The sequence below is a fragment of the Mus caroli genome, chromosome 11 (assembly GCF_900094665.2).
Source record: "Mus caroli chromosome 11, CAROLI_EIJ_v1.1, whole genome shotgun sequence".
NCBI lineage: Eukaryota > Metazoa > Chordata > Mammalia > Rodentia > Muridae > Mus > Mus caroli.
In genome coordinates this window covers 5,713,875-5,732,214 of record NC_034580.1, presented here as the reverse complement: position 1 = coordinate 5,732,214, position 18,340 = coordinate 5,713,875, and the positions used below count along the sequence as shown (strand labels likewise).

At 41.2% G+C, this 18,340-nt stretch overlaps 2 protein-coding genes across 9 annotated transcripts in view; both read left to right on the top strand.

The window, feature by feature from the left end:
- Window positions 1–8,136, top strand: part of Sun3 (Sad1 and UNC84 domain containing 3) — a 31,714-nt gene extending 23,578 nt beyond the window's left edge. For all 6 annotated transcript variants that reach the window (XM_029484232.1, XM_029484231.1, XM_021178243.1 and 3 more), the window contains 4 exons: window positions 830–945; window positions 2,349–2,516; window positions 6,019–6,111; window positions 7,833–8,136. In XM_029484232.1, coding sequence (XP_029340092.1) covers window positions 830–945; window positions 2,349–2,516; window positions 6,019–6,111; window positions 7,833–7,952 — 497 coding nt within the window. In that variant the 3' untranslated portion in view covers window positions 7,953–8,136. The remainder of the gene's footprint in view (window positions 1–829; window positions 946–2,348; window positions 2,517–6,018; window positions 6,112–7,832) is intronic.
- A 4,537-nt stretch (window positions 8,137–12,673) lies between these two features.
- Window positions 12,674–18,340, top strand: part of Hus1 (HUS1 checkpoint clamp component) — a 20,321-nt gene continuing 14,654 nt past the window's right edge. For 2 of the 3 annotated variants that reach the window (XM_021177476.2, XM_021177475.2), the window contains exons 1-5: window positions 12,674–12,764; window positions 13,214–13,341; window positions 13,421–13,597; window positions 16,245–16,355; window positions 17,794–17,868. In XM_021177476.2, the coding sequence (XP_021033135.1) occupies window positions 12,713–12,764; window positions 13,214–13,341; window positions 13,421–13,597; window positions 16,245–16,355; window positions 17,794–17,868 (543 nt within the window). In that variant the 5' untranslated portion in view covers window positions 12,674–12,712. The remainder of the gene's footprint in view (window positions 12,765–13,213; window positions 13,342–13,420; window positions 13,598–16,244; window positions 16,356–17,793; window positions 17,869–18,340) is intronic. The other variant, XM_021177477.2, reaches the window with a different exon arrangement.

Genomic DNA, 18,340 nt, shown 5'->3' with positions numbered 1-18,340 from the left:
TGGCAACCATAGATCCATTTTTAATACTTCAAATTGTTCTATCCAAGAAAATGTGCAGAACCTAGATGCTTGGTCAGTGTTATATAAGCACACAGGCTCCAGTGTTACACAAGCACATGGGCCTCAGTGTTTTAGGTTGTGCTACTCAAGTGAAATTTGAAGAAATGATTTGCATTTTTTAAATTTCTCATGTCTAAAATACATCTTCCTCCTAAAATAAAATAACTTAAAGGGATAATGTTTGATAAATACTTCTACAATTATTTAATTACAATTAAAGTTGCTACAGAAACTTGAAGCCTGGTGAATCTACATAATTACTATTACAAATGTAACATGTAGGGTATGCATGGTGTGACTTTGGTGCCGTCTCCGTTTTTGAGTATGACAGAAAAGTCTGATTTTCTAGATGATGATAAACATAACATACAAATTAATTCTAGCTTTGAAATTGCTCCAGTATCTAAGATTATTCTTATTACAAAATTAGTTTCAGAGATTTGGGGAAATTAGAAAAAGCAAACAAGGTTTTTCCATCAGGATTTGGTGGCACATATCTTTACCATGCACTTAGGAAGCCAAGGCAGGAGGACTGCTGCAAGTCCAAGGACAGCCTCAGTACCTAGTGAGACCCTATTTCAAAACCAGTGGAAAATAACAAAGCCTTTCGGAAAGTGACAGGTTATCAGTAGCCCTGGCCTAACTGAACCCCAATGGTAAATTTGACTTTGTAGTTTGTCTAGTGAACAAACTTTTCAGCAACATCACTAAAACCTAGATGGCATGTATTATGTTTTATGTGTAAGTTTAAAATATGTTGCAATTTTAGGAGCCTCTGTCATTGAAGCTGGGACCTCAGAAAGTTACAAAAATAATAAAGCAAAACTGTACTGGCATGGCATAGGGTTCCTCAACTATGAGATGCCTCCGGATATGATACTTCAGGTAAGTGCTAAGTAGGGCGACACCACGTCTACCTTAAGATGTTGTTATAGGGCTGGAGAGATGGCTCAGCAGTTAAGAGCACTGACTGCTCTTCCAGAGGTCCTGAGTTCAATTCCCAGCAACCACATGGTAGCTCACAACTGTCTGTAATGGGATTCTATGCCCTCTTCTGGTGTGTCTGAAGATAGTTACTAGTTACAGTGTACTCATACATTAAATAAATAAATAAATAAACAAACAAACAAACAAACAAATCTCTTTTTTAAAATGATGTTGTTATAAAACATCATGGTTGTATTAATGTTTAACATGGAAGCAAGAACATCCACACTGCCTACAGAACCTAGACACTTCTTACAGATCTACACTATACACTGTACAAATTATCTTAGAGTACTAAACTATTGTTAAATGTGACAGTTTAAAGATCAGAAAACTAGACTTTGTTTACCAGAATATCTAATTCCATACCTTTAATTTTCATTGATTCTGTGACTTCCCTTGTTCACTGAAAACTTCAGGCATTTAACAAACATTTGTTAAAAGAGCCTGTCCTGCAGTGCCAGTCTGGCATTAAGTGTTATGCCAATCATGCCCTCACAGGGTTAACTGTAGTAGAAATTTCCACTGAGCCTTTCATTCACTCAGAAAGATCATGACAGTCAGCACACTATGAGCCGCATGTCAGAAGTTGTTTTCAAATTGAAAAGTATATTCAAAGACAAATCTCCAATCTCTTCTTGCCAGGCTACAATTTTACATCTAGTAAAAGAAATATTTTGTTTTTCTTTTTTATCACCAGGACCTTCATCATCATTATCCACAGTTATCATCAACCCTACCAACTATCAATAGAATCACTCTCATGTCCCATACCACCATCACTGTCAGTTCTGTCACTGGCATTACTTCCACCATAGACACCATTGCCTCCTAACTCATCACCACCATCAGCACCATCACCACCATCATCAATCACCATCAACACTATCACCACCATCACCAATCACCATCATCATCAACATCAACACCATCACCACCACCACCAATCACCATCATCATCACACCATCACCACCACCACCAATCACCATCATCATCACACCATCACCACCAGCACCATCAATCAGCACTTAAACCTCCAGCTTCCTTTTAGCTCTCAATCTAGTCTAGCAGTGAAAGAAAACACACTGCCGAGGCAGCAGCTCCAGTGGACAGAAGCATAAAATGCTCTGGATGAACAACCAGACCTAGGCTGTTTGAGAAGGTCTGCTGTTTGTTCTGTGTCCTGAGGCTTCATGTTGTAGTCCTAAGAGCTTTACAGTGGCTAGTGATGAGGTGCTCAGCATGGAAAGGTTAGATCTATGTGTCCAGAAAAGAAATTCATTTCATGTTTTCTTTCTAGCCAGATGTCCACCCTGGGAAGTGCTGGGCCTTTCCAGGTTCCCAGGGTCACATCCTGATTAAGCTCGCCAGGAAGATCATCCCAACAGCAGTTACCATGGAGCACATCTCGGAGAAGGTGTCCCCTTCAGGAAACATCTCGAGTGCACCCAAGGAGTTCTCTGTCTATGTGAGAAGCTCTCTAAATCTGTCATTTGGAGTGGGTTGATGTAGAAGGGGTTGACTGGGATTGAGGAGCTAGATTGGTGTCTTTGGGGATTGAATCTAGGGCCAAGCTAGCAACTCTGCTACTGACCTGAACCCTCAGTTCTGGGCTCAGCTTTTAATTGTGCACTAAGTGCTTGTGTCTCTGACTTCTAGAGATTTTGTGTAGAAAAAGCTTCTGAGAAGACTGGACTATCTATGTTTGACTTTATATTATTACTTTACAACTAAAAAGCTATACACGTATACCTGAAATGTTGGCTAGTTACATAAATATCACAATTAACTGTATCGGTAGATATTGAAAGGATCTGCTCTATGCTCCTGGAGGGTGCGAGCGTGCCCAAGAGCTCTGGATTCATGAATGAAATACACACACACACACACACACTCACACACACACACACACACACACACACACACACGCCAGCTTAATTTTTATTATGCCTTAACAGTGCCTTAACAGTGGGCTTTTATTATGCCTTAACAGTGGGCTTCTCCCTAACTCCATGTGCCTAACCCACTTTCCCCTCCGACATTCCTGTGTTATACTTGCTAAATCCATATTTCATCTCTGCTTATCTCAGACCCAATAGGGGGAGTGGACCCTGGGACCACTTTCCCAGATTCTTACAAGTCACCAGGCCTTTAACTCTGATCTCTCTGCTTCCCAGTCATGGTGACTCTGCTCCTTCTTCTTCCCTTCATCCCTTCTAAAAGTCCCACCTTCGTCTCAACCATTGGTTGTTAGTAACTTTATTGACCAATCAAAAACCATTTGGGGAAGGGACTGGACCCTCAGACACATAGATTCCCGTGTGATTTGGGGAGCTAAATCTAGACAAAGCATTAGAACCAACAATTAACCTTCCTACTTCTCCCTGACCCCAAATCTTTTTGTCTCAAAACTTTTGACTAACAACAACTTTATCTGTTAATGGGACACCTGCTTCTGTAATTTCTTTTAACATTATTTCTTGACTTTTCAGTGTTGGCTATTAGGCTCTCTCTCCTCCAATAGAAGATGAAAATCTCCTCTTTTCTGTGGCTCTGCCATCCAATATCTTTGTCTTTAAGAAACCAGGTGTATAGAGATATAGTGTACAGAGCATGTGACCCTCCTATTTGAAGCGGCTCTTCAGTCACTTTAAGATCCACAATTCCGTAGCCACCTCCACAATTTTAAAACATTTTTGCCTCCTCCCAAAGGAGCCAGGTGCTGCTTAATTTTCACTTCCCATCCCCATCACATCCTTAGGCCCTGGCAACCACTCAGGCTGATGCATGAATTCACCGATTCTGCACATTATCATACTGTTTGCGCTCTCTAGTGAATGATTGACAGAGCACTTCCAAGATTTAGCTATGTCACAGCAGATGTCAATATTTGACTTCTTTTGAAACCAAAGAAGAAATACTTGATTGCTTCTATTTTACTTATCCATTACTTCATAAACATCTGAGTTATTAGCAGGGTTTGGGCTTTTATGAATAATAAGAGTGTAAATATTTGTGTGCAAGGTTTTGCCATGGGTGTTGGGTTTCGTTTCCATGAAATACATAGTGGATTGGAACGTCTAGATCTGAGTTTCATGTTTGACGCTCTGAGGGGATTTGTGCCTTTTTGTTCATTTGCTTCAGTCAGTGGTCAACTCCGTGTTGCTCACTGTTGAGCTACTTTCTGTTCACATTTTAAATATTTCCAAAGGTAGTTGTCACCCGTTTGTCTGACTTGCTCCCTTTGGTACATTTCTGTTTCTAATACATTCATCAGAGTTGCACATTCTCCCATTGTTTATTCTGGTCAGATAAACAGTGTTTCCCTCTCTCCCTCCTTCCTTCCTCTCAGCCACCCCTTTGGAACACATTTTGTTTTGTGTTGTTTTGTGAGACAGGGTTTCTCTGTTATAGCCCTGGCTGTCCTGGAACTCTCTTTGTAGACCAGGCTGGCCTCGAACTCAGAAATCTGCCTGCCTCTGCCTCCCAAGTGCTGGGATTAAAGGCGTGCGCCACCACACTCGGCCCCTTTGGAACATTTCTACAGTCTGGCTCCCATGTAATGATGCAGATGAGCCTGGTGTATGGAGGTTACTGTGGGGTCTCATTCCTCCATCCTGAAGTCTGTTTCTCTTGTACCTTTTCTGATTTATGTTCCATCTCCGAAAGACTATATCTAGCTTATTTTAACTCTTGCATAAAAATTTTCATTTCCTCCATAATAATACTAAGACTTTGGTTTCCACAGATATTGCTTATTTAGAGTCTAATCATTTCCTTTCATGTCTGCAGTAGTCTTCTTTGCATCTGAAAATACTAATTGGCATCGGAGTTTTGTCTCATCTTTTGTTTATTTACAGGGTCTCTGTTGATCTCATAAGTAGCTTTCCTTGAATGTCTCAATATTCCTTTGAAGCCAAGGCACACAGTCCAGTTGACTCTGAAAGGACTGCTGCCTATGGGAAGTGTCAACTGGGCTGGTTTGCTGGCTCCTGCTGGGGAGAAATTGCACAGGGCAGACCTCAGCTGCATAACTAGCTGGCTCAGGAAGAGAGCTCTGGCATAGGGTGGCAGTGGGCAAGGACTGCCATGGACTGAGGGCTACCAGGGATTGTTGAAATGATCTCAGTTCCTCCCCTCCGTGTCCTCTAGCATACCATGGCCCAGATCCTGAGCCTTTCTGGGCATGCAGCCTAAAGCCCTGCAGTGCTAGTGCCACCTCAAGCCACAGGAATCTGTGTTTCTCTCTGCTGCCCTTTGACCTTCCCCATGGATTTTGTCTGTTTGTCTACTCCTATTTTTTCCTCAAAGGCTTAGGCCTTACCTCCGTCCTTTGATATCACTGGTTGGAGGAGGGTATAGCCCACTCCCTGTGTCCCCTGATGCTTCTCATTCTAGACTGCCGAGGCTTCCTGACTCAAGCCCCTCACACTCACATGCATGGCAGTGTTGAGTTAGGGATGAGTTTTGACTGGCCCTGCCTGTACGTGTTTACACACTACTATTCCTGATTTGCAGGTACTCCAGCTGGTTCCTCCTGGCAAAATCCACTTAACAATAATGAGTGCTTCCCTTGTTTCTTCTGGATTACAGAATTGATGAATCAAGGGCTTCCTCTGTTGCTCTTTGCTCTTGGCCCTACTACACAGAGATAGGGTCTGTCACTGAATTGAAAACTTGTCATCTTGGCAAAGCTTGCTGGCCAGTGCGTTCTCAGGTTCTATCCTTCTCAGACCCCTGATGTTCAGGTTACAGGCACAGGCAGCCTCATCCAGACTTTTACAGGGGTGCTGGGGATTTAAGCTCAAGTCTTCAACCTTACATAACAAGCAATATTAATCACTGAGTCATCTCCCCAGCTCCAGCACATGCAATTTCAAGTGAACCATTGCGACTTGAGCACCTGCGTCCATTTCTTTCAACCAAGTATCCACTCATTTCAGCCTCTGTACCTGTTGTTTTCTTTGCAGGGCGTTATGAAGAAATGTGAAGGAGAAGAAATATACCTAGGTCAGTTTATTTATAACAAAATGGAAGCAACCATTCAAACATTTGAGCTCCAGGTACTTATCCATTGGGAAATGTTAAGTTATGTTTGGTTTCATCACTAAGAGGGATTTGCTGGAATTGCTACCGAAAACAGTCATGGCATAAGCCCAAGCCAAAGCCCTAGCAAAATGCAGCTTTTACAACTTCCATCCTTTGCTTCAAACACTGGCACGTATTTTAATACACATCATTTAACTGTATGTTATTGGTGCACGATTAAGTGTAAGACATGTACAATTTCAAAGGCAATTTCTAACTCATTCTCACTTATTATTTCCCCAGGTACTAAATTTCTTGGTCCTTTAAAAAAAATTAGTGCACACAGCACATACACAGGAAGCAATCTCCCACATGCACAATTCAGTTTGCTAGTGATTGTCTTATCCACCTTTAATAAATGGTTTGGCTTTGAAGGCATAATATGAGGCTGCAAGAGGGAGAGAGGAACTCGGTCAATATTTAGTGCTAGATAACATAGGTAAGATTTCTCTTCCTCAGCCAAGGAGGAAAACACCAACTGTTAACTGTTAACTGATACTGAACTGCACTAACATGTGTAAGATATCTCATCAGCACTTAGAGTTAACCACAGTAAGTAACTGGAGGGATGTAGAAAGTGTCTCATGCTATGGAAGGATAAGTGTTTATGATACTTCTTGGTCAACAATGAAATTGATCCGAGCTGCCCTCTGCCTGTGCCCCAAACAAGTGCCCAAATAACTCTCTATATCCAATGATCTCACACACAAAATCACACCATCAATGAAAAAATGTTTTGGAGAAACAAAAGACTGTACTAAGCACCTACAGACTTTCCTTGTTAGTGTATATTAGACACCACAAAATAGCAGCTATTTACATAGCATTTGCACTCTGTTCAAGATTATGAAAAGTCTTGAGATGGAACTACATGGAGAGCCAATCCTAACTTGTATGCAAATATTATGCCATTTTATATAGAGGACTTGAGCACCCATCAACAGGAGGTCCTGGATACCATTCTTCTAGATACCAAGGATGACTGACTATCCTAAATTAACACATTTGTAGAGTTTTATGTCTGATTTGAATATGTGTGCATACTTGGATTCATATTTAGCTTTGGGTTTTGTTGAGGTTGTGTTTATTTTTGTTTTAGATATTATTTTATGAAACAGGATCCTGCTTATGTTAGCCCAGGCTAGCCTTCAATGCACACTTCTTTCACTTCAATTTTCACAGATTTTTTGTTTTGTTTTGTTTTGTTTTGTTGCATTGTTTTGGCTTTGGTTTTGGTTTTTGGTTTTCCGAAACAGGGTTTCTCTGTATAGCCCTGGCTGTCCTGGAACTCACTTTGTAGACCAGGCTGGCCTTGAACTCAGAAATCCGTCTGCCTCTGCCCTCCTGAGTGCTGGGATTAAAGGCATGCACCACCACGCCTGGTCCACAGTTGGTTTTAAAGGTCTAGTTTTCATAGAACTCTCCCTTCAGTGGCACAGCAGCAAGTGGAAGGAGAGACAAAAGTACTGAGAGCCATTGGTGTACCTAGACCTCCCGAGTATCTTCATCCCCCTATATTTACCCATTCATGGGATCTTTCTTTCCAGTGATTCATTCTCCATCCATCAGAGCACTATTTGAATGTACTTGTGTTAGGGAAGGAAGGAGATTTCACGTTATTATATCATAGAGGAATTCATCCAGCATTCAGAGGAACCTTTATAAGTCATTCATGTTTTCTTTTCTTTGTTTCCAGAATGAAGCTTCTGAATCTTTGCTATGTGTAAAACTTCAAATCCTTAGCAACTGGGGACATCCGAAGTATACGTGTTTGTACCGATTTAGAGTCCACGGCATCCCCAGTGATTACACTTAGAAGAGGTGGTGAAGAAGGCAGTGGCTGTGCAGCCAGAATGTCCAAGGATGTTTACTATTTCCTTACGTCAGATTGCACCCCTAAGAATCAAAGATTGGGAGTGGGAGGGAAACCCCAAACCCATTCCTACTAGGCAGTAAGAATTGAATGAATTTTACTAATAAAAAAAAATGAAAGTCAATCCAACACTCTTTGGTAGTTCACCTTGAGCGTCAGAGGTGAATTTGTATATAGAAGAGGGTCTCATTAGGAAGTCATCCTCACCACAGTTACTGCACTTCTTAGTTATTCATCCCCTACATCGGGCACAATGTCCACCATCACCACTGTTCCACCCCTGAGCTGCAGACTTTGGGTAGTGAAAGTAGAGAAGCCATCATGGCATGTAGACCAGGGCATACATGCTATCTGTGGCATGCACATACACATGCAACACACAAAACAAACATGTGGAGAAACGCCTCCTGTGTTTTCATTTATCAAATGGCTCCCGTTTTAAAGAGAAACATTCTTCACTTTTGACTTACATTTTTAAATATTCACACGTGAAAGTGATGCATCTTGGATCTGGTTTTAAATTCTCTGGGAGAGGAAAATATGAGGGAAGATGGAAAATGAAGATAGGTGTGAAATGGTCACTGATGTGAATACAGGACAGTTTCCTACTCCACACGAAATGTCACTCTTTTGTCTACATTCATACGTGCCAATATGTTAATTTGGCGTAGGAAGAACAAAGCATGCATGGTTTTAAAACTTCAAAAATATGTTGTAGAGTATCCTGAGTGTAAATTTCAGAATATCTATTATTTTTGGGGAGATCTATTAGAAAGACTGGCCTTGGTAACACAAGTGATAGATAGGTCTCTATCTTGTTTTAGATCTCTTTGCAATATTTATGGAAACCTGAGAAAAATATTAGATGGAAAAGGCCTGTGACCAAGGTTTAAAACAATACTTAGAACCATGTGCTGTTGGCACACTGATCCATCAGTGGAGAGAACAAGTCCAAGCCTAGACTTATATCTGAATGGGGACCGTGTATGCAGCAAGGTGCAAACACTACAGATTGCTAAGTTATTATAAGCAAAAGAAATTTATTTCTGCCTGTGGTTCTGGTACAGTTTCAGAAGGATGCAATTGTCAGTGACTTTCAAGACACTGAGCAATACACGGGAAGAGCGAAGAGCTTACATGACCTCGCCAGACTTTGCTTTTATGTCAGTCCACCCTGGTGATAACCCATAATCCATTAACAGTTAATCGAGACCAGAACTATAATCACCACTTAGTTCTCCCACCCACTAACATTTATAACAGGAATTACATGAGGGAGGGAGCAAACCACATACACATAACATCTGAGCAAAACAAAGCAAATGGCTTGGAACAATTATCTAGCCATTAAGAGAATGAAATTGCTTTTTTGTTTATTACTTTACAATGTGATAAATCCCAAATAGAACATAGTAAAATATTTACAAGTGGGCAATGAAACCATAAAAACCTTAATAAACCCAGAGTTGATTCCTGTATGATATTAGATAGAGGAAGCCACAAAAGCACAAAAATTGTACATAAATAATGGAACTGCAAATAAAACCTTAAGATGGAAACATATCTACCATATCTACCACAAAGACTAGTCTTTCTAACACATTCTCAAGGTAGCAACACTAATAACCCTTCACAGAAGTTCTAAGCAGTTGATTAGTCTGCAGAATGTTCAACCTATGTGCACCCTTTCAGCCAAAACTGGTTCACATGGTCCACACCCACCAAATATTGGTCTGTCTGTCTGTCTCCTCGGTTGCATGCTATTCTCCCTCTCGGGTCTTCATCCCTCTGCACTTTACCTAACTGTTCTAACACATTGCACAAATGCAATTTTAAAAACCTATGGAATGTATTGATGTATTTTTATCTGACATTCGCAAGATGAAGAGTCAGTTGAACAACTGCTTAAGCAGAAACACACCACTTAGGTGAGGGTGGTCCTCAAAAAGACATTTGCTCATGGCACCTCTACAGTATGAGTTTCTGCTTCAGCTTTCTCGGGTAAAAAATAAAACAAATATTGACTTCCAGATTTTCTGTAGAACCTCTAAGTGATGCCAAGTTCTTTCCCTCTGGGGCATTTTTTTTCCGACACTAACTGTTAACAAGCCTGTAAATAAATTAGTCTCTTCTCCCCCCTGAGACTAGTGAAGATGATCAGGCATGTGACAGGCACTGTCATCCCAGCTTTGGGTGACAGTAAAGGCATGCAACTAACCCAGGTGGTAAATCCCTGCATCTCTAAAGGTGACCTCCAACTGTGTATACTGAGTGACATTCTATGTGTAATGTATTTCCTTTCCTAAGCCAAGATCAGGTAAGATGTTTTCCTCCCTGATAAGTAAACATAACACCAACATTGCTCTGCAGATTCTCTCATGTGACTGAATTGCTCGCCCTGGAGGTTTGGCCTTTATAAAATCAAAAATCCATTTACTAGCTAGATGGAAAATAACAAGCAGATATTGCAGTGGAAAATTCTCTGGTACATATTACTTCTGGAACTCTCTTGGGCAATTTTTTTTGACAAAATCATTTGGAAAGAAAATATGGAAATGTCAATATATTTAATTATCAATTCTGAAATCATTGGCTTTGCTTTCTAAACCTACTTAGCTTAATTGCTAGAATGTATAATATTAGCATTTTCATCTATGAAAAGGTTATTAAAGCCTTTTTTTTGTTTTGTTTTTGTTTGGTTTTGGTTTTGGTTTTGGTTTTTCGAGACAGGGTTTCTCTGTATAGCCCTGGCTGTCCTGGAACTCACTTTGTAGACCAGGCTGGCCTTGAACTCAGAAATCTGCCTGCCTCTGCCTCCTGAGTGCTGGGATTAAAGGTGTGCACCACCACGCTCGGCAAAGCTTTCTTATATACTTGTTGAGTAAAATTCTTTATTACTTGAGACTCATCAATAAGGAACAATATCATCATCATCATGGACATCTCTTCTTAGGAATGTTTTTAAAATGTGTTGCCATTTTATTACATAATATTAAGGTATTTAAAATAAAGATCAGATATAATGGCCCTGCTTACAAAGTTTATTTAAATACAGTCTTTAGGAACTGGGGCGATGGGTCAGTGGGTAAAGCACTTGCCTTGAATCACAGGAAACCAAGTTGGAATCCTCATTTAAAGCACACACACACACATACACACACATACACACACATACACATGCATATACTCACACACATACACACACACACACAAGCCAAATGGACTTAGCAAGTATTTGTAATTCTATTGTTCCTACCGAGAAGTGGGAGACAGAGATAGATGAATCCCTAGAAGCTATGTTCCAGCTAGCCTGGACTATTCATCAGCTGTTAGCAAAGAGAGAGCCTACCTCAAACTTGGTGGAAGTTAAGTACTGAAACCAGAGATTCCCATTTGACCTTCACGCGAGCTCTGAGGCGTCGTGGATGGCTTTGTGTCCATGCATGCACACACAGGCAACACAGCCTCTAACCGCACAATATATGTAACAGATATCTTACTTCATGTGACATTTAATATTTCAAAATTAATGACATTTGGCTTGCCAGCCACTTGTACATTAGAGTGTAGGCTAGAGTATAGCTTTGTGTTATATATATTTTTCTATTTTTCACTTTACCAGTAATCTGCACTATCAGCTATTTTATTAATATATTCATTCTGTGTATCAAGTTAAAGACAATTTTTTAAAAATTCCTTATTTACTGTTTTTGTGTGAAAGTGAACATGCTCATTCCATGGTGCACATACAGAAGTCAGAGAGCAACTTTCAGAATTATACCTGGTAGTCCAGGACCCAAACTCAGGCCTTTGTTCACCTACTTTCACCTACTGAACCGACTTGTGGATTGCAAAGATATGCTTTTACATATTTGGCAAAGGATTTTAAGAATATTTTGTTGTTTAGATATGTGGTGCATCGGAACAGTGCTTACTTAGAAAGTGGGAAGGCTAGAGGGGGTGTTAAGCCCAATACCATTTTAAATTTTTACAGGTATAATCCTTGAAAAACCAAAATGTTCTATTCTGGGTTTAAAATCCTTTTTAAAAAAATTCTAAGACTACTACATTAAGAGGACTTTTGCTTGTTTATGGTACTGGGATTATTGCGAAGATCACAATCTTTTTCAGTTAGTTTTCTCTCCCTCCCTCCCTCCCTCCCTCCCTTCCTCCTTCCCTCCCTCCCTCTCTCTCTCCTCTACTCATCTTCCTCCCACCCCCTTCTTTGCCCCCCTTCTTTCATTTTAAAATGTGTTTGTTGGGATAATGCCACTAAGATGCCCAGGCCGGTCTCCAAGCTGAGGTCCTCTTGCCTAAGCATCCCATTAGCCGGAGCTAATCAGAATGTATAGGTTCCTTTCAGTTTCTGTTGATACAACGGTGCAGAATTATTACTTCACTACATATGTTTTTAGAGGTAAACTACTAAGTAAAGTGTTCAAAGTTTTAAAAACATTTCAAACAGTTTTTCAAAACCAGTCATCTAAACTTCTCGGAGCCGTTTCCCCGCAGCCACCGGGACGTGAGTGTCCAGGTGGAGGTGGGCTGGGGAACCTTTGTCCTGGGCAGGCGGTGAGCGGACCTCTCCAGCCTCACCATCCCCACGGAACCTCTGTGCCCGCGCCCAGGTTTCCCCGCCGGGACGCTCAGGGAGGGACTTTTGTCCGCCTTGGACCGACGCCGCCGTTGGCCTGGTATCCGCCATGAAGTTTCGCGCTAAGATCGTGGACCTGGCTTGTCTGAATCATTTCACACGTGAGCTGGCAGGGCTGCGGGGAGCGAGCGGAGAGTGTGGCCCCTGTGAGAGGACGGGCGGGGTGAGGGCGGCCCTGAGAAGTACCGATGGCTACCGGGGACCTTCCTTTTGCAGCCCTCCCGCACGCACTCCTTCCGCCCGGGATCTGCCTAACTTTGCTAGCAGTTAGGCAGTTGTGTGCTGCAGTACCCGGCGGCTCTTACGTTTCTGTAGAATGTGGAACCGCCTGGCCCCCGGTTGTCAGTTGTCTTCTGAGACTGTTTCTTAATTCTGTTTCCGTTTTGAATTCTGGTGCTGTGGGCTGTGTGCCTCGCAGGGTTGTTGGGAGACTGACAGGATGTCAGCAGCATTAAAATACAAGAGTGATCTGTGAGCTAGAAAGAAGCTCTGCAAGAAGACCAGTAGGCTCCTCAGTGAGCTTAGTTACTGTTTACCCCCCTCGCTGTAGGAGTCAGTAACATGATAGCCAAGCTTGCAAAAACCTGCACCCTTCGCATCAGCCCAGAGAAGCTGAACTTCATCCTTTGCGACAAGCTGGCCAGTGGAGGCGTGAGCATGTGGTGTGAGCTGGAGCAGGTGAGCAGGAGAACCCAGAGGTTCTGGGCTCCAGCCAGGAGTGCTGGAAAGGCCACAAATGCCTGTTTCTGTCCTGCAGGAGAACTTTTTTAGTGAATTTCAAATGGAAGGAGTCTCTGAAGAAAACAACGAGATTTATTTAGAATTAACGTCGGAAAACTTATCTCGAGCCTTGAAAACTGCCCAGAACTCCAGAGCCTTGAAAATCAAGCTGACTAACAAACACTTTCCCTGTCTTACCGTGTCTGTGGAGCTGGTAAGTGGGAAGAAAAGAATTTCTGAATGTTTTTTACAAGTGACTTGATCTAGGCAGTATATAGGTAGCTACAAGCCCGAGGTTTCAAACAATATTCTTAAAAGTGAATTAGTTTCATTTAAAATATAAGACTTGAGTCCAGAATGGTGGTACATGTCTTTAAAGCCAGCACTCAGGAGGCAGAGATAGGAAGGTGAGTTCCAGGACTCTGTCTCAAAATAAAGTAAAGTAAAATAAAAAAAAAATAGATCTGGTTCATAACTTATGCATGAGAGATGTACATTGTTCTAGTCATTTATAAACAGTCATGATGGCACCATGTTCTATGGGACACTGCTTTTCCCAAACAACCAAGCTGCTAGCTAGCATCTCTTCTAGGGTGTTGACGCCTTGTTTAGATGTTTCCATTTTCACCTTACAATTGCTCCCTCCTATCTTGTCTTCTGTGATTTTCTTAAACAGTCCTCATACTTCAGTAACACATTTGTCCTAGATGCTACTACCAGATGAGTTTAGTGCACAGCCTCTCCTCAAAACACACAAAACCACGTGTACAAGATGGACTTTTTTTTTTTTGAACTTACCCTTTTCAGTTTACTTGGTTGTTACCAAGTTGGACAATTTTTTGAATGAATTTTCCAAAATCATAGGGTTTACTTTTTTTTTCTAGTAGACATAAGACCAAGATATATTTTATAAATTACTACGCCTGGAGTTCTCAATCACAAATAGATGTAGCTCTGCTCACTTGGGGGTGACATAAGATTGAATACACTATTTACTACCCATGGAAAGAAGTAGGCATCTGTGTGCTCAAAGGTTCGGCTTACTCTCTAATAAAGAACTGATTTCCTAGCAGTGCTTGGTGATGCTCTGAGGATGAACCTAGGCTTGGCGACTATGGAAGTTATTGAATTCACTTTTCTTCTTATCCAAACAAGTTCTGGGCAGCTACTTCTAAGAGATTTTTATACTTCACTGTTTTGAGTTGGGATTTTTAAGAATTTTAATTGAAAATTTTTTTCTTCTGCAGATACACATCTATTGTTTTGTAAAAACTGGCTTAATTTTTCTTTAGAAGAATGAGTGCTTTCTTGTTCTTAGTTGAAGTAATTTGACTGGGTCACTGGTTCTGGTTTCTCTTCTATAAGAATGAATTTGAGACTGAGGTCTGGTGAATGAAAAGTTTTTGTTTTCCTAAGACATCATGATTGGCTCATCCATGGGTTTATGATTCAACACTGTGCTAACTGCCAAGACTTAGGACTAATGGTGATGAATGGTGGACCTAGAACAGGCAACAGAGAACAGAAAATTCTCTTGTTGTCTTCACTGATCCATAAGATGGATCCTAACATGTTCATAGTCCTTTTATGGTTCAAACTATTGCGGAGCGAAATCGTCACTTACTACCTTCTGAGCGCTCTCTGGGCATGTCTTTTTGCTCATCTCCCAGTCTGGTGGCATTGGTTGGGCTTTCCATGTGGAGTGCTCTACAGGAATTTCCCTTTCTTTAGTGCTCTGCCCCAACCTCCTTGGGCCCTCCTTATCTTTACAGCTTTCCTTTCTTTCATGTGTTCTGCACATCTGTGGGCCAGTATTGCATTTGTTTTCAAGTTGGCTACAGCCATTAAATTTCATGCCTTCATAATTTGTATGTGTTCTTAGAGCATTCTGTGTAACTGCAAGTTTGGATTTATTTAGTTCTTTTGTTTGTTTGTCTTTTGAGATATGGTTTCTTTGTGTAGCCTTGGCTGTCTTGGAAATAGCTCTGTAGACGAGGCTGACTTCAAACTCAGAGATCCACCTGCCTCTGCCTCCCAGGTGCTGGGATTATAGGTGTGCGCCACTGCTTGGTGGATTTATTTAGTTTTAAGGAGCAAGATGGTAATATACAATACTTTTCTAAGTAAGAATGCAAAATATTTTGGTTTCTTTTATTTTGTTCTTTTGAGAAAGATTCTCAGGATATAGCTCTGACTGTCTTAGAATTCACTGTCTAGACCAGGCTGGCCTTGAACTTACAGAGATCAACCTGCTTCTGCCTCCTGAGTTCTGGGATTCAAGGTGTGCGCCACTATGTCCAGCATTACTTTGGTTTCTGAGTTTTAGAAACACTTCTAGTAATAAACATGGCTTATCCTTTTAGTGTTGCAAAAGCTGCAGCATACTTAGGTGTGGCACACGTCGGCCAGGCATGTTGGCCTCTTTCTGTCTCCTGGATTATGAATGCTGATATTGTTCCTCTGTCTGAAACCCTGTCACCTCATCTTCAGCTTCTTGATAGTTAACATCTCTAGTGTTAATGTCCTGAGGCAGCACCCCAGAGGTTCTCCCTTACTCCTCCCCACCGTCAGCGCTTGGTCATTCAGCCTCCTTGCTGATGTGTTTTCCTCAGGCTCTGATGATTGCCTGGTGAGCTGAGCTTGCTTGCTTGCTTATTGCTCCATCTTGTCTCAGTCACCACGATGTTGAGAGACTCACAGGGCCCTGAGCAGAACACTACACCAACAGTAATGGTTGAATAGATTTTGAGTGGGTGGATTAAGAACATTCCATTTGGAAGTGAAAATGTCTGACATCGGTTCTTATGTTTTGGTTTTGTTTTCGCTTCAACAACATAAACTATTGTAATGTTTTTTCTTAGCAGGTGTCTTCATCAAGCAGTAGCAGAATCGTGGTGCATGATATCCCCATAAAGGTTCTTCCGAGAAGACTGTGGAAGGACTTACAAGAACCCTCCATCCCAGACTGTGACGTAAGTGCTGTCTGCAGCCAATGCCGGGATCGAATGCTCTGATGGTCATTGTTGTCTTACTGTGTGTTTTATTTGAAGTTGCATAGTTTCTGAAAAGAAATGTGAGTCATTATGTGAGTATGTCCCTTACCTTATATATGTAAATTCTGTCAAAGAACTGATACCTATTTAGAAATGCCACACTTTCCACAGGAGGGCAAATGCATCGCTGAGCCTGTATACAAAAGAAAGCAGAGCTTGTCCAGCAATTGTCAACTAGCCAGGCTGTGTGGTGCCTGTGGTCGTGTTGAAGCTCTTAGCAGGAGGCCACAAAAAAGAGTCAAAGGCTGCTCCCAAATTTCACTTCTCTGCTCACAAATATTTTCCTGTTGTGAAACTGGTTTGAAAGAGACTGCAAAAATGACCGTGTCCAAGCTAGGGAATACATCAGTCTGCTACATATGGTGACAGAAAGTGGATTTCTTGAATGACAGACAGCTTTTTACAAGGAAGACTTTTCAGTTTAACACCCTTACCTAGAGAGGATGAAAACTGCTGTTTTAAAGTGGTTTATTATACTCCATGGTGTAACTGGGCTGAAATGCATTGGTGAACATTAGATGGTTTTATTACAGACTTAATTGTAAAGATTTTTTAATGAATGATTGAGTGAAATAGTGTTTGTAAAGATTAATAAATTTCTTGACAAAAAGAAAAAAGAAAAGACAACAGAGCCTAAGCTGTACTTTGGAAGGCAGTCTGTATTTATCATGACTCTTGGCCTTAGGCACAAATGTTTCATAGGCCTTGATGAAAGAGCCAGAAAGGCATTTTGCTGACTTGAAGCTTAGGTTAGCCGTGGCAATTCTAGGAATCTCGGGACCATTGCAAACAAAGAGGATGCCAAATGGTCCTTTGTCTTGCATATTTGAAAGGAAATTAAACAAGTACTGCATGAAATTTGTAGTTGACTGTCACTAGAAGGTGTCTATATAGGTTTGGAAAAAGACAGCATTACTCAGAGCTCTGTTGGTGACATAGTTCAAATGAGTTATGATAATGTCTGCCTGTACTCTTACAGAGTACACAGAATACCCCTGAGTCTTATAAAACATTTCCCAGAGGAAGGCTTCTTGCTCAGCACTTGAGGTATATTCCCCTTGGACCTGTATATAGGTATCTCAGCTGAAGTACTGTGTTCCTTCTTGAACCATAACAATGCCCTTGGGAGTATGGTCACCATGGTAACCAGAGCCAGGTAGTCAGGCATCTTTACTTGCTTGAATACGTTAGTGACATTTTTAAAGTTTTAAAGAAACTGTATTTGGATTTTTTTTTTTTAAAAATCTGATCCTGAGTTTTTAAATATGAGTATAATTCATAGCTGTTGACTGAATACCTATCATTATAGACTATATTACGATTTCTAACAGTTGTGATTTCTCTTACTTGTTTTTAGGTCAGTATTTGTTTACCAGCCTTGAAGATGATGAAGAGTGTTGTGGAAAAAATGAGAAACATCAGCAATCAGCTTGTAAGTTATTACTCCTTCAGAAAAGAGCTGTGAGTGCGCCCTAGCCGTGTGCTTGGCTGACCCCGGGGGGGCAGCTGCACTATAGATGCAGGGGCAAGCGCTCCATCAGCTCGTGTGTTTCTCCTCATGGAGGCCCCACTGTGGAGGACAGAACTTGGCCTCTAGGGACCTATTCCAATGCCTTTCAGCTCTTACTCACTGGGGAAAGCTTTCAAACTTGCCTTTAATCCCTCATGTTTATAGTATATCAGGAGCATAGTCAACAGTTCTGGTATTTCGTTTCTTATAATTTGGACAGAACATTGCAGGTTTTATTATTATTATTAATTCATTTATTTACTTACATCACATCTTAACTGTGTTACGTTGCATTACATTACAGCTTCACCTCCCTCTTCTCCTGCCAGTCCCTCCCTGTTACCTCCTGTCCCCTTCATCTCCTGCCTCCTCACTTTCCTCTCAGAAAAGGGGA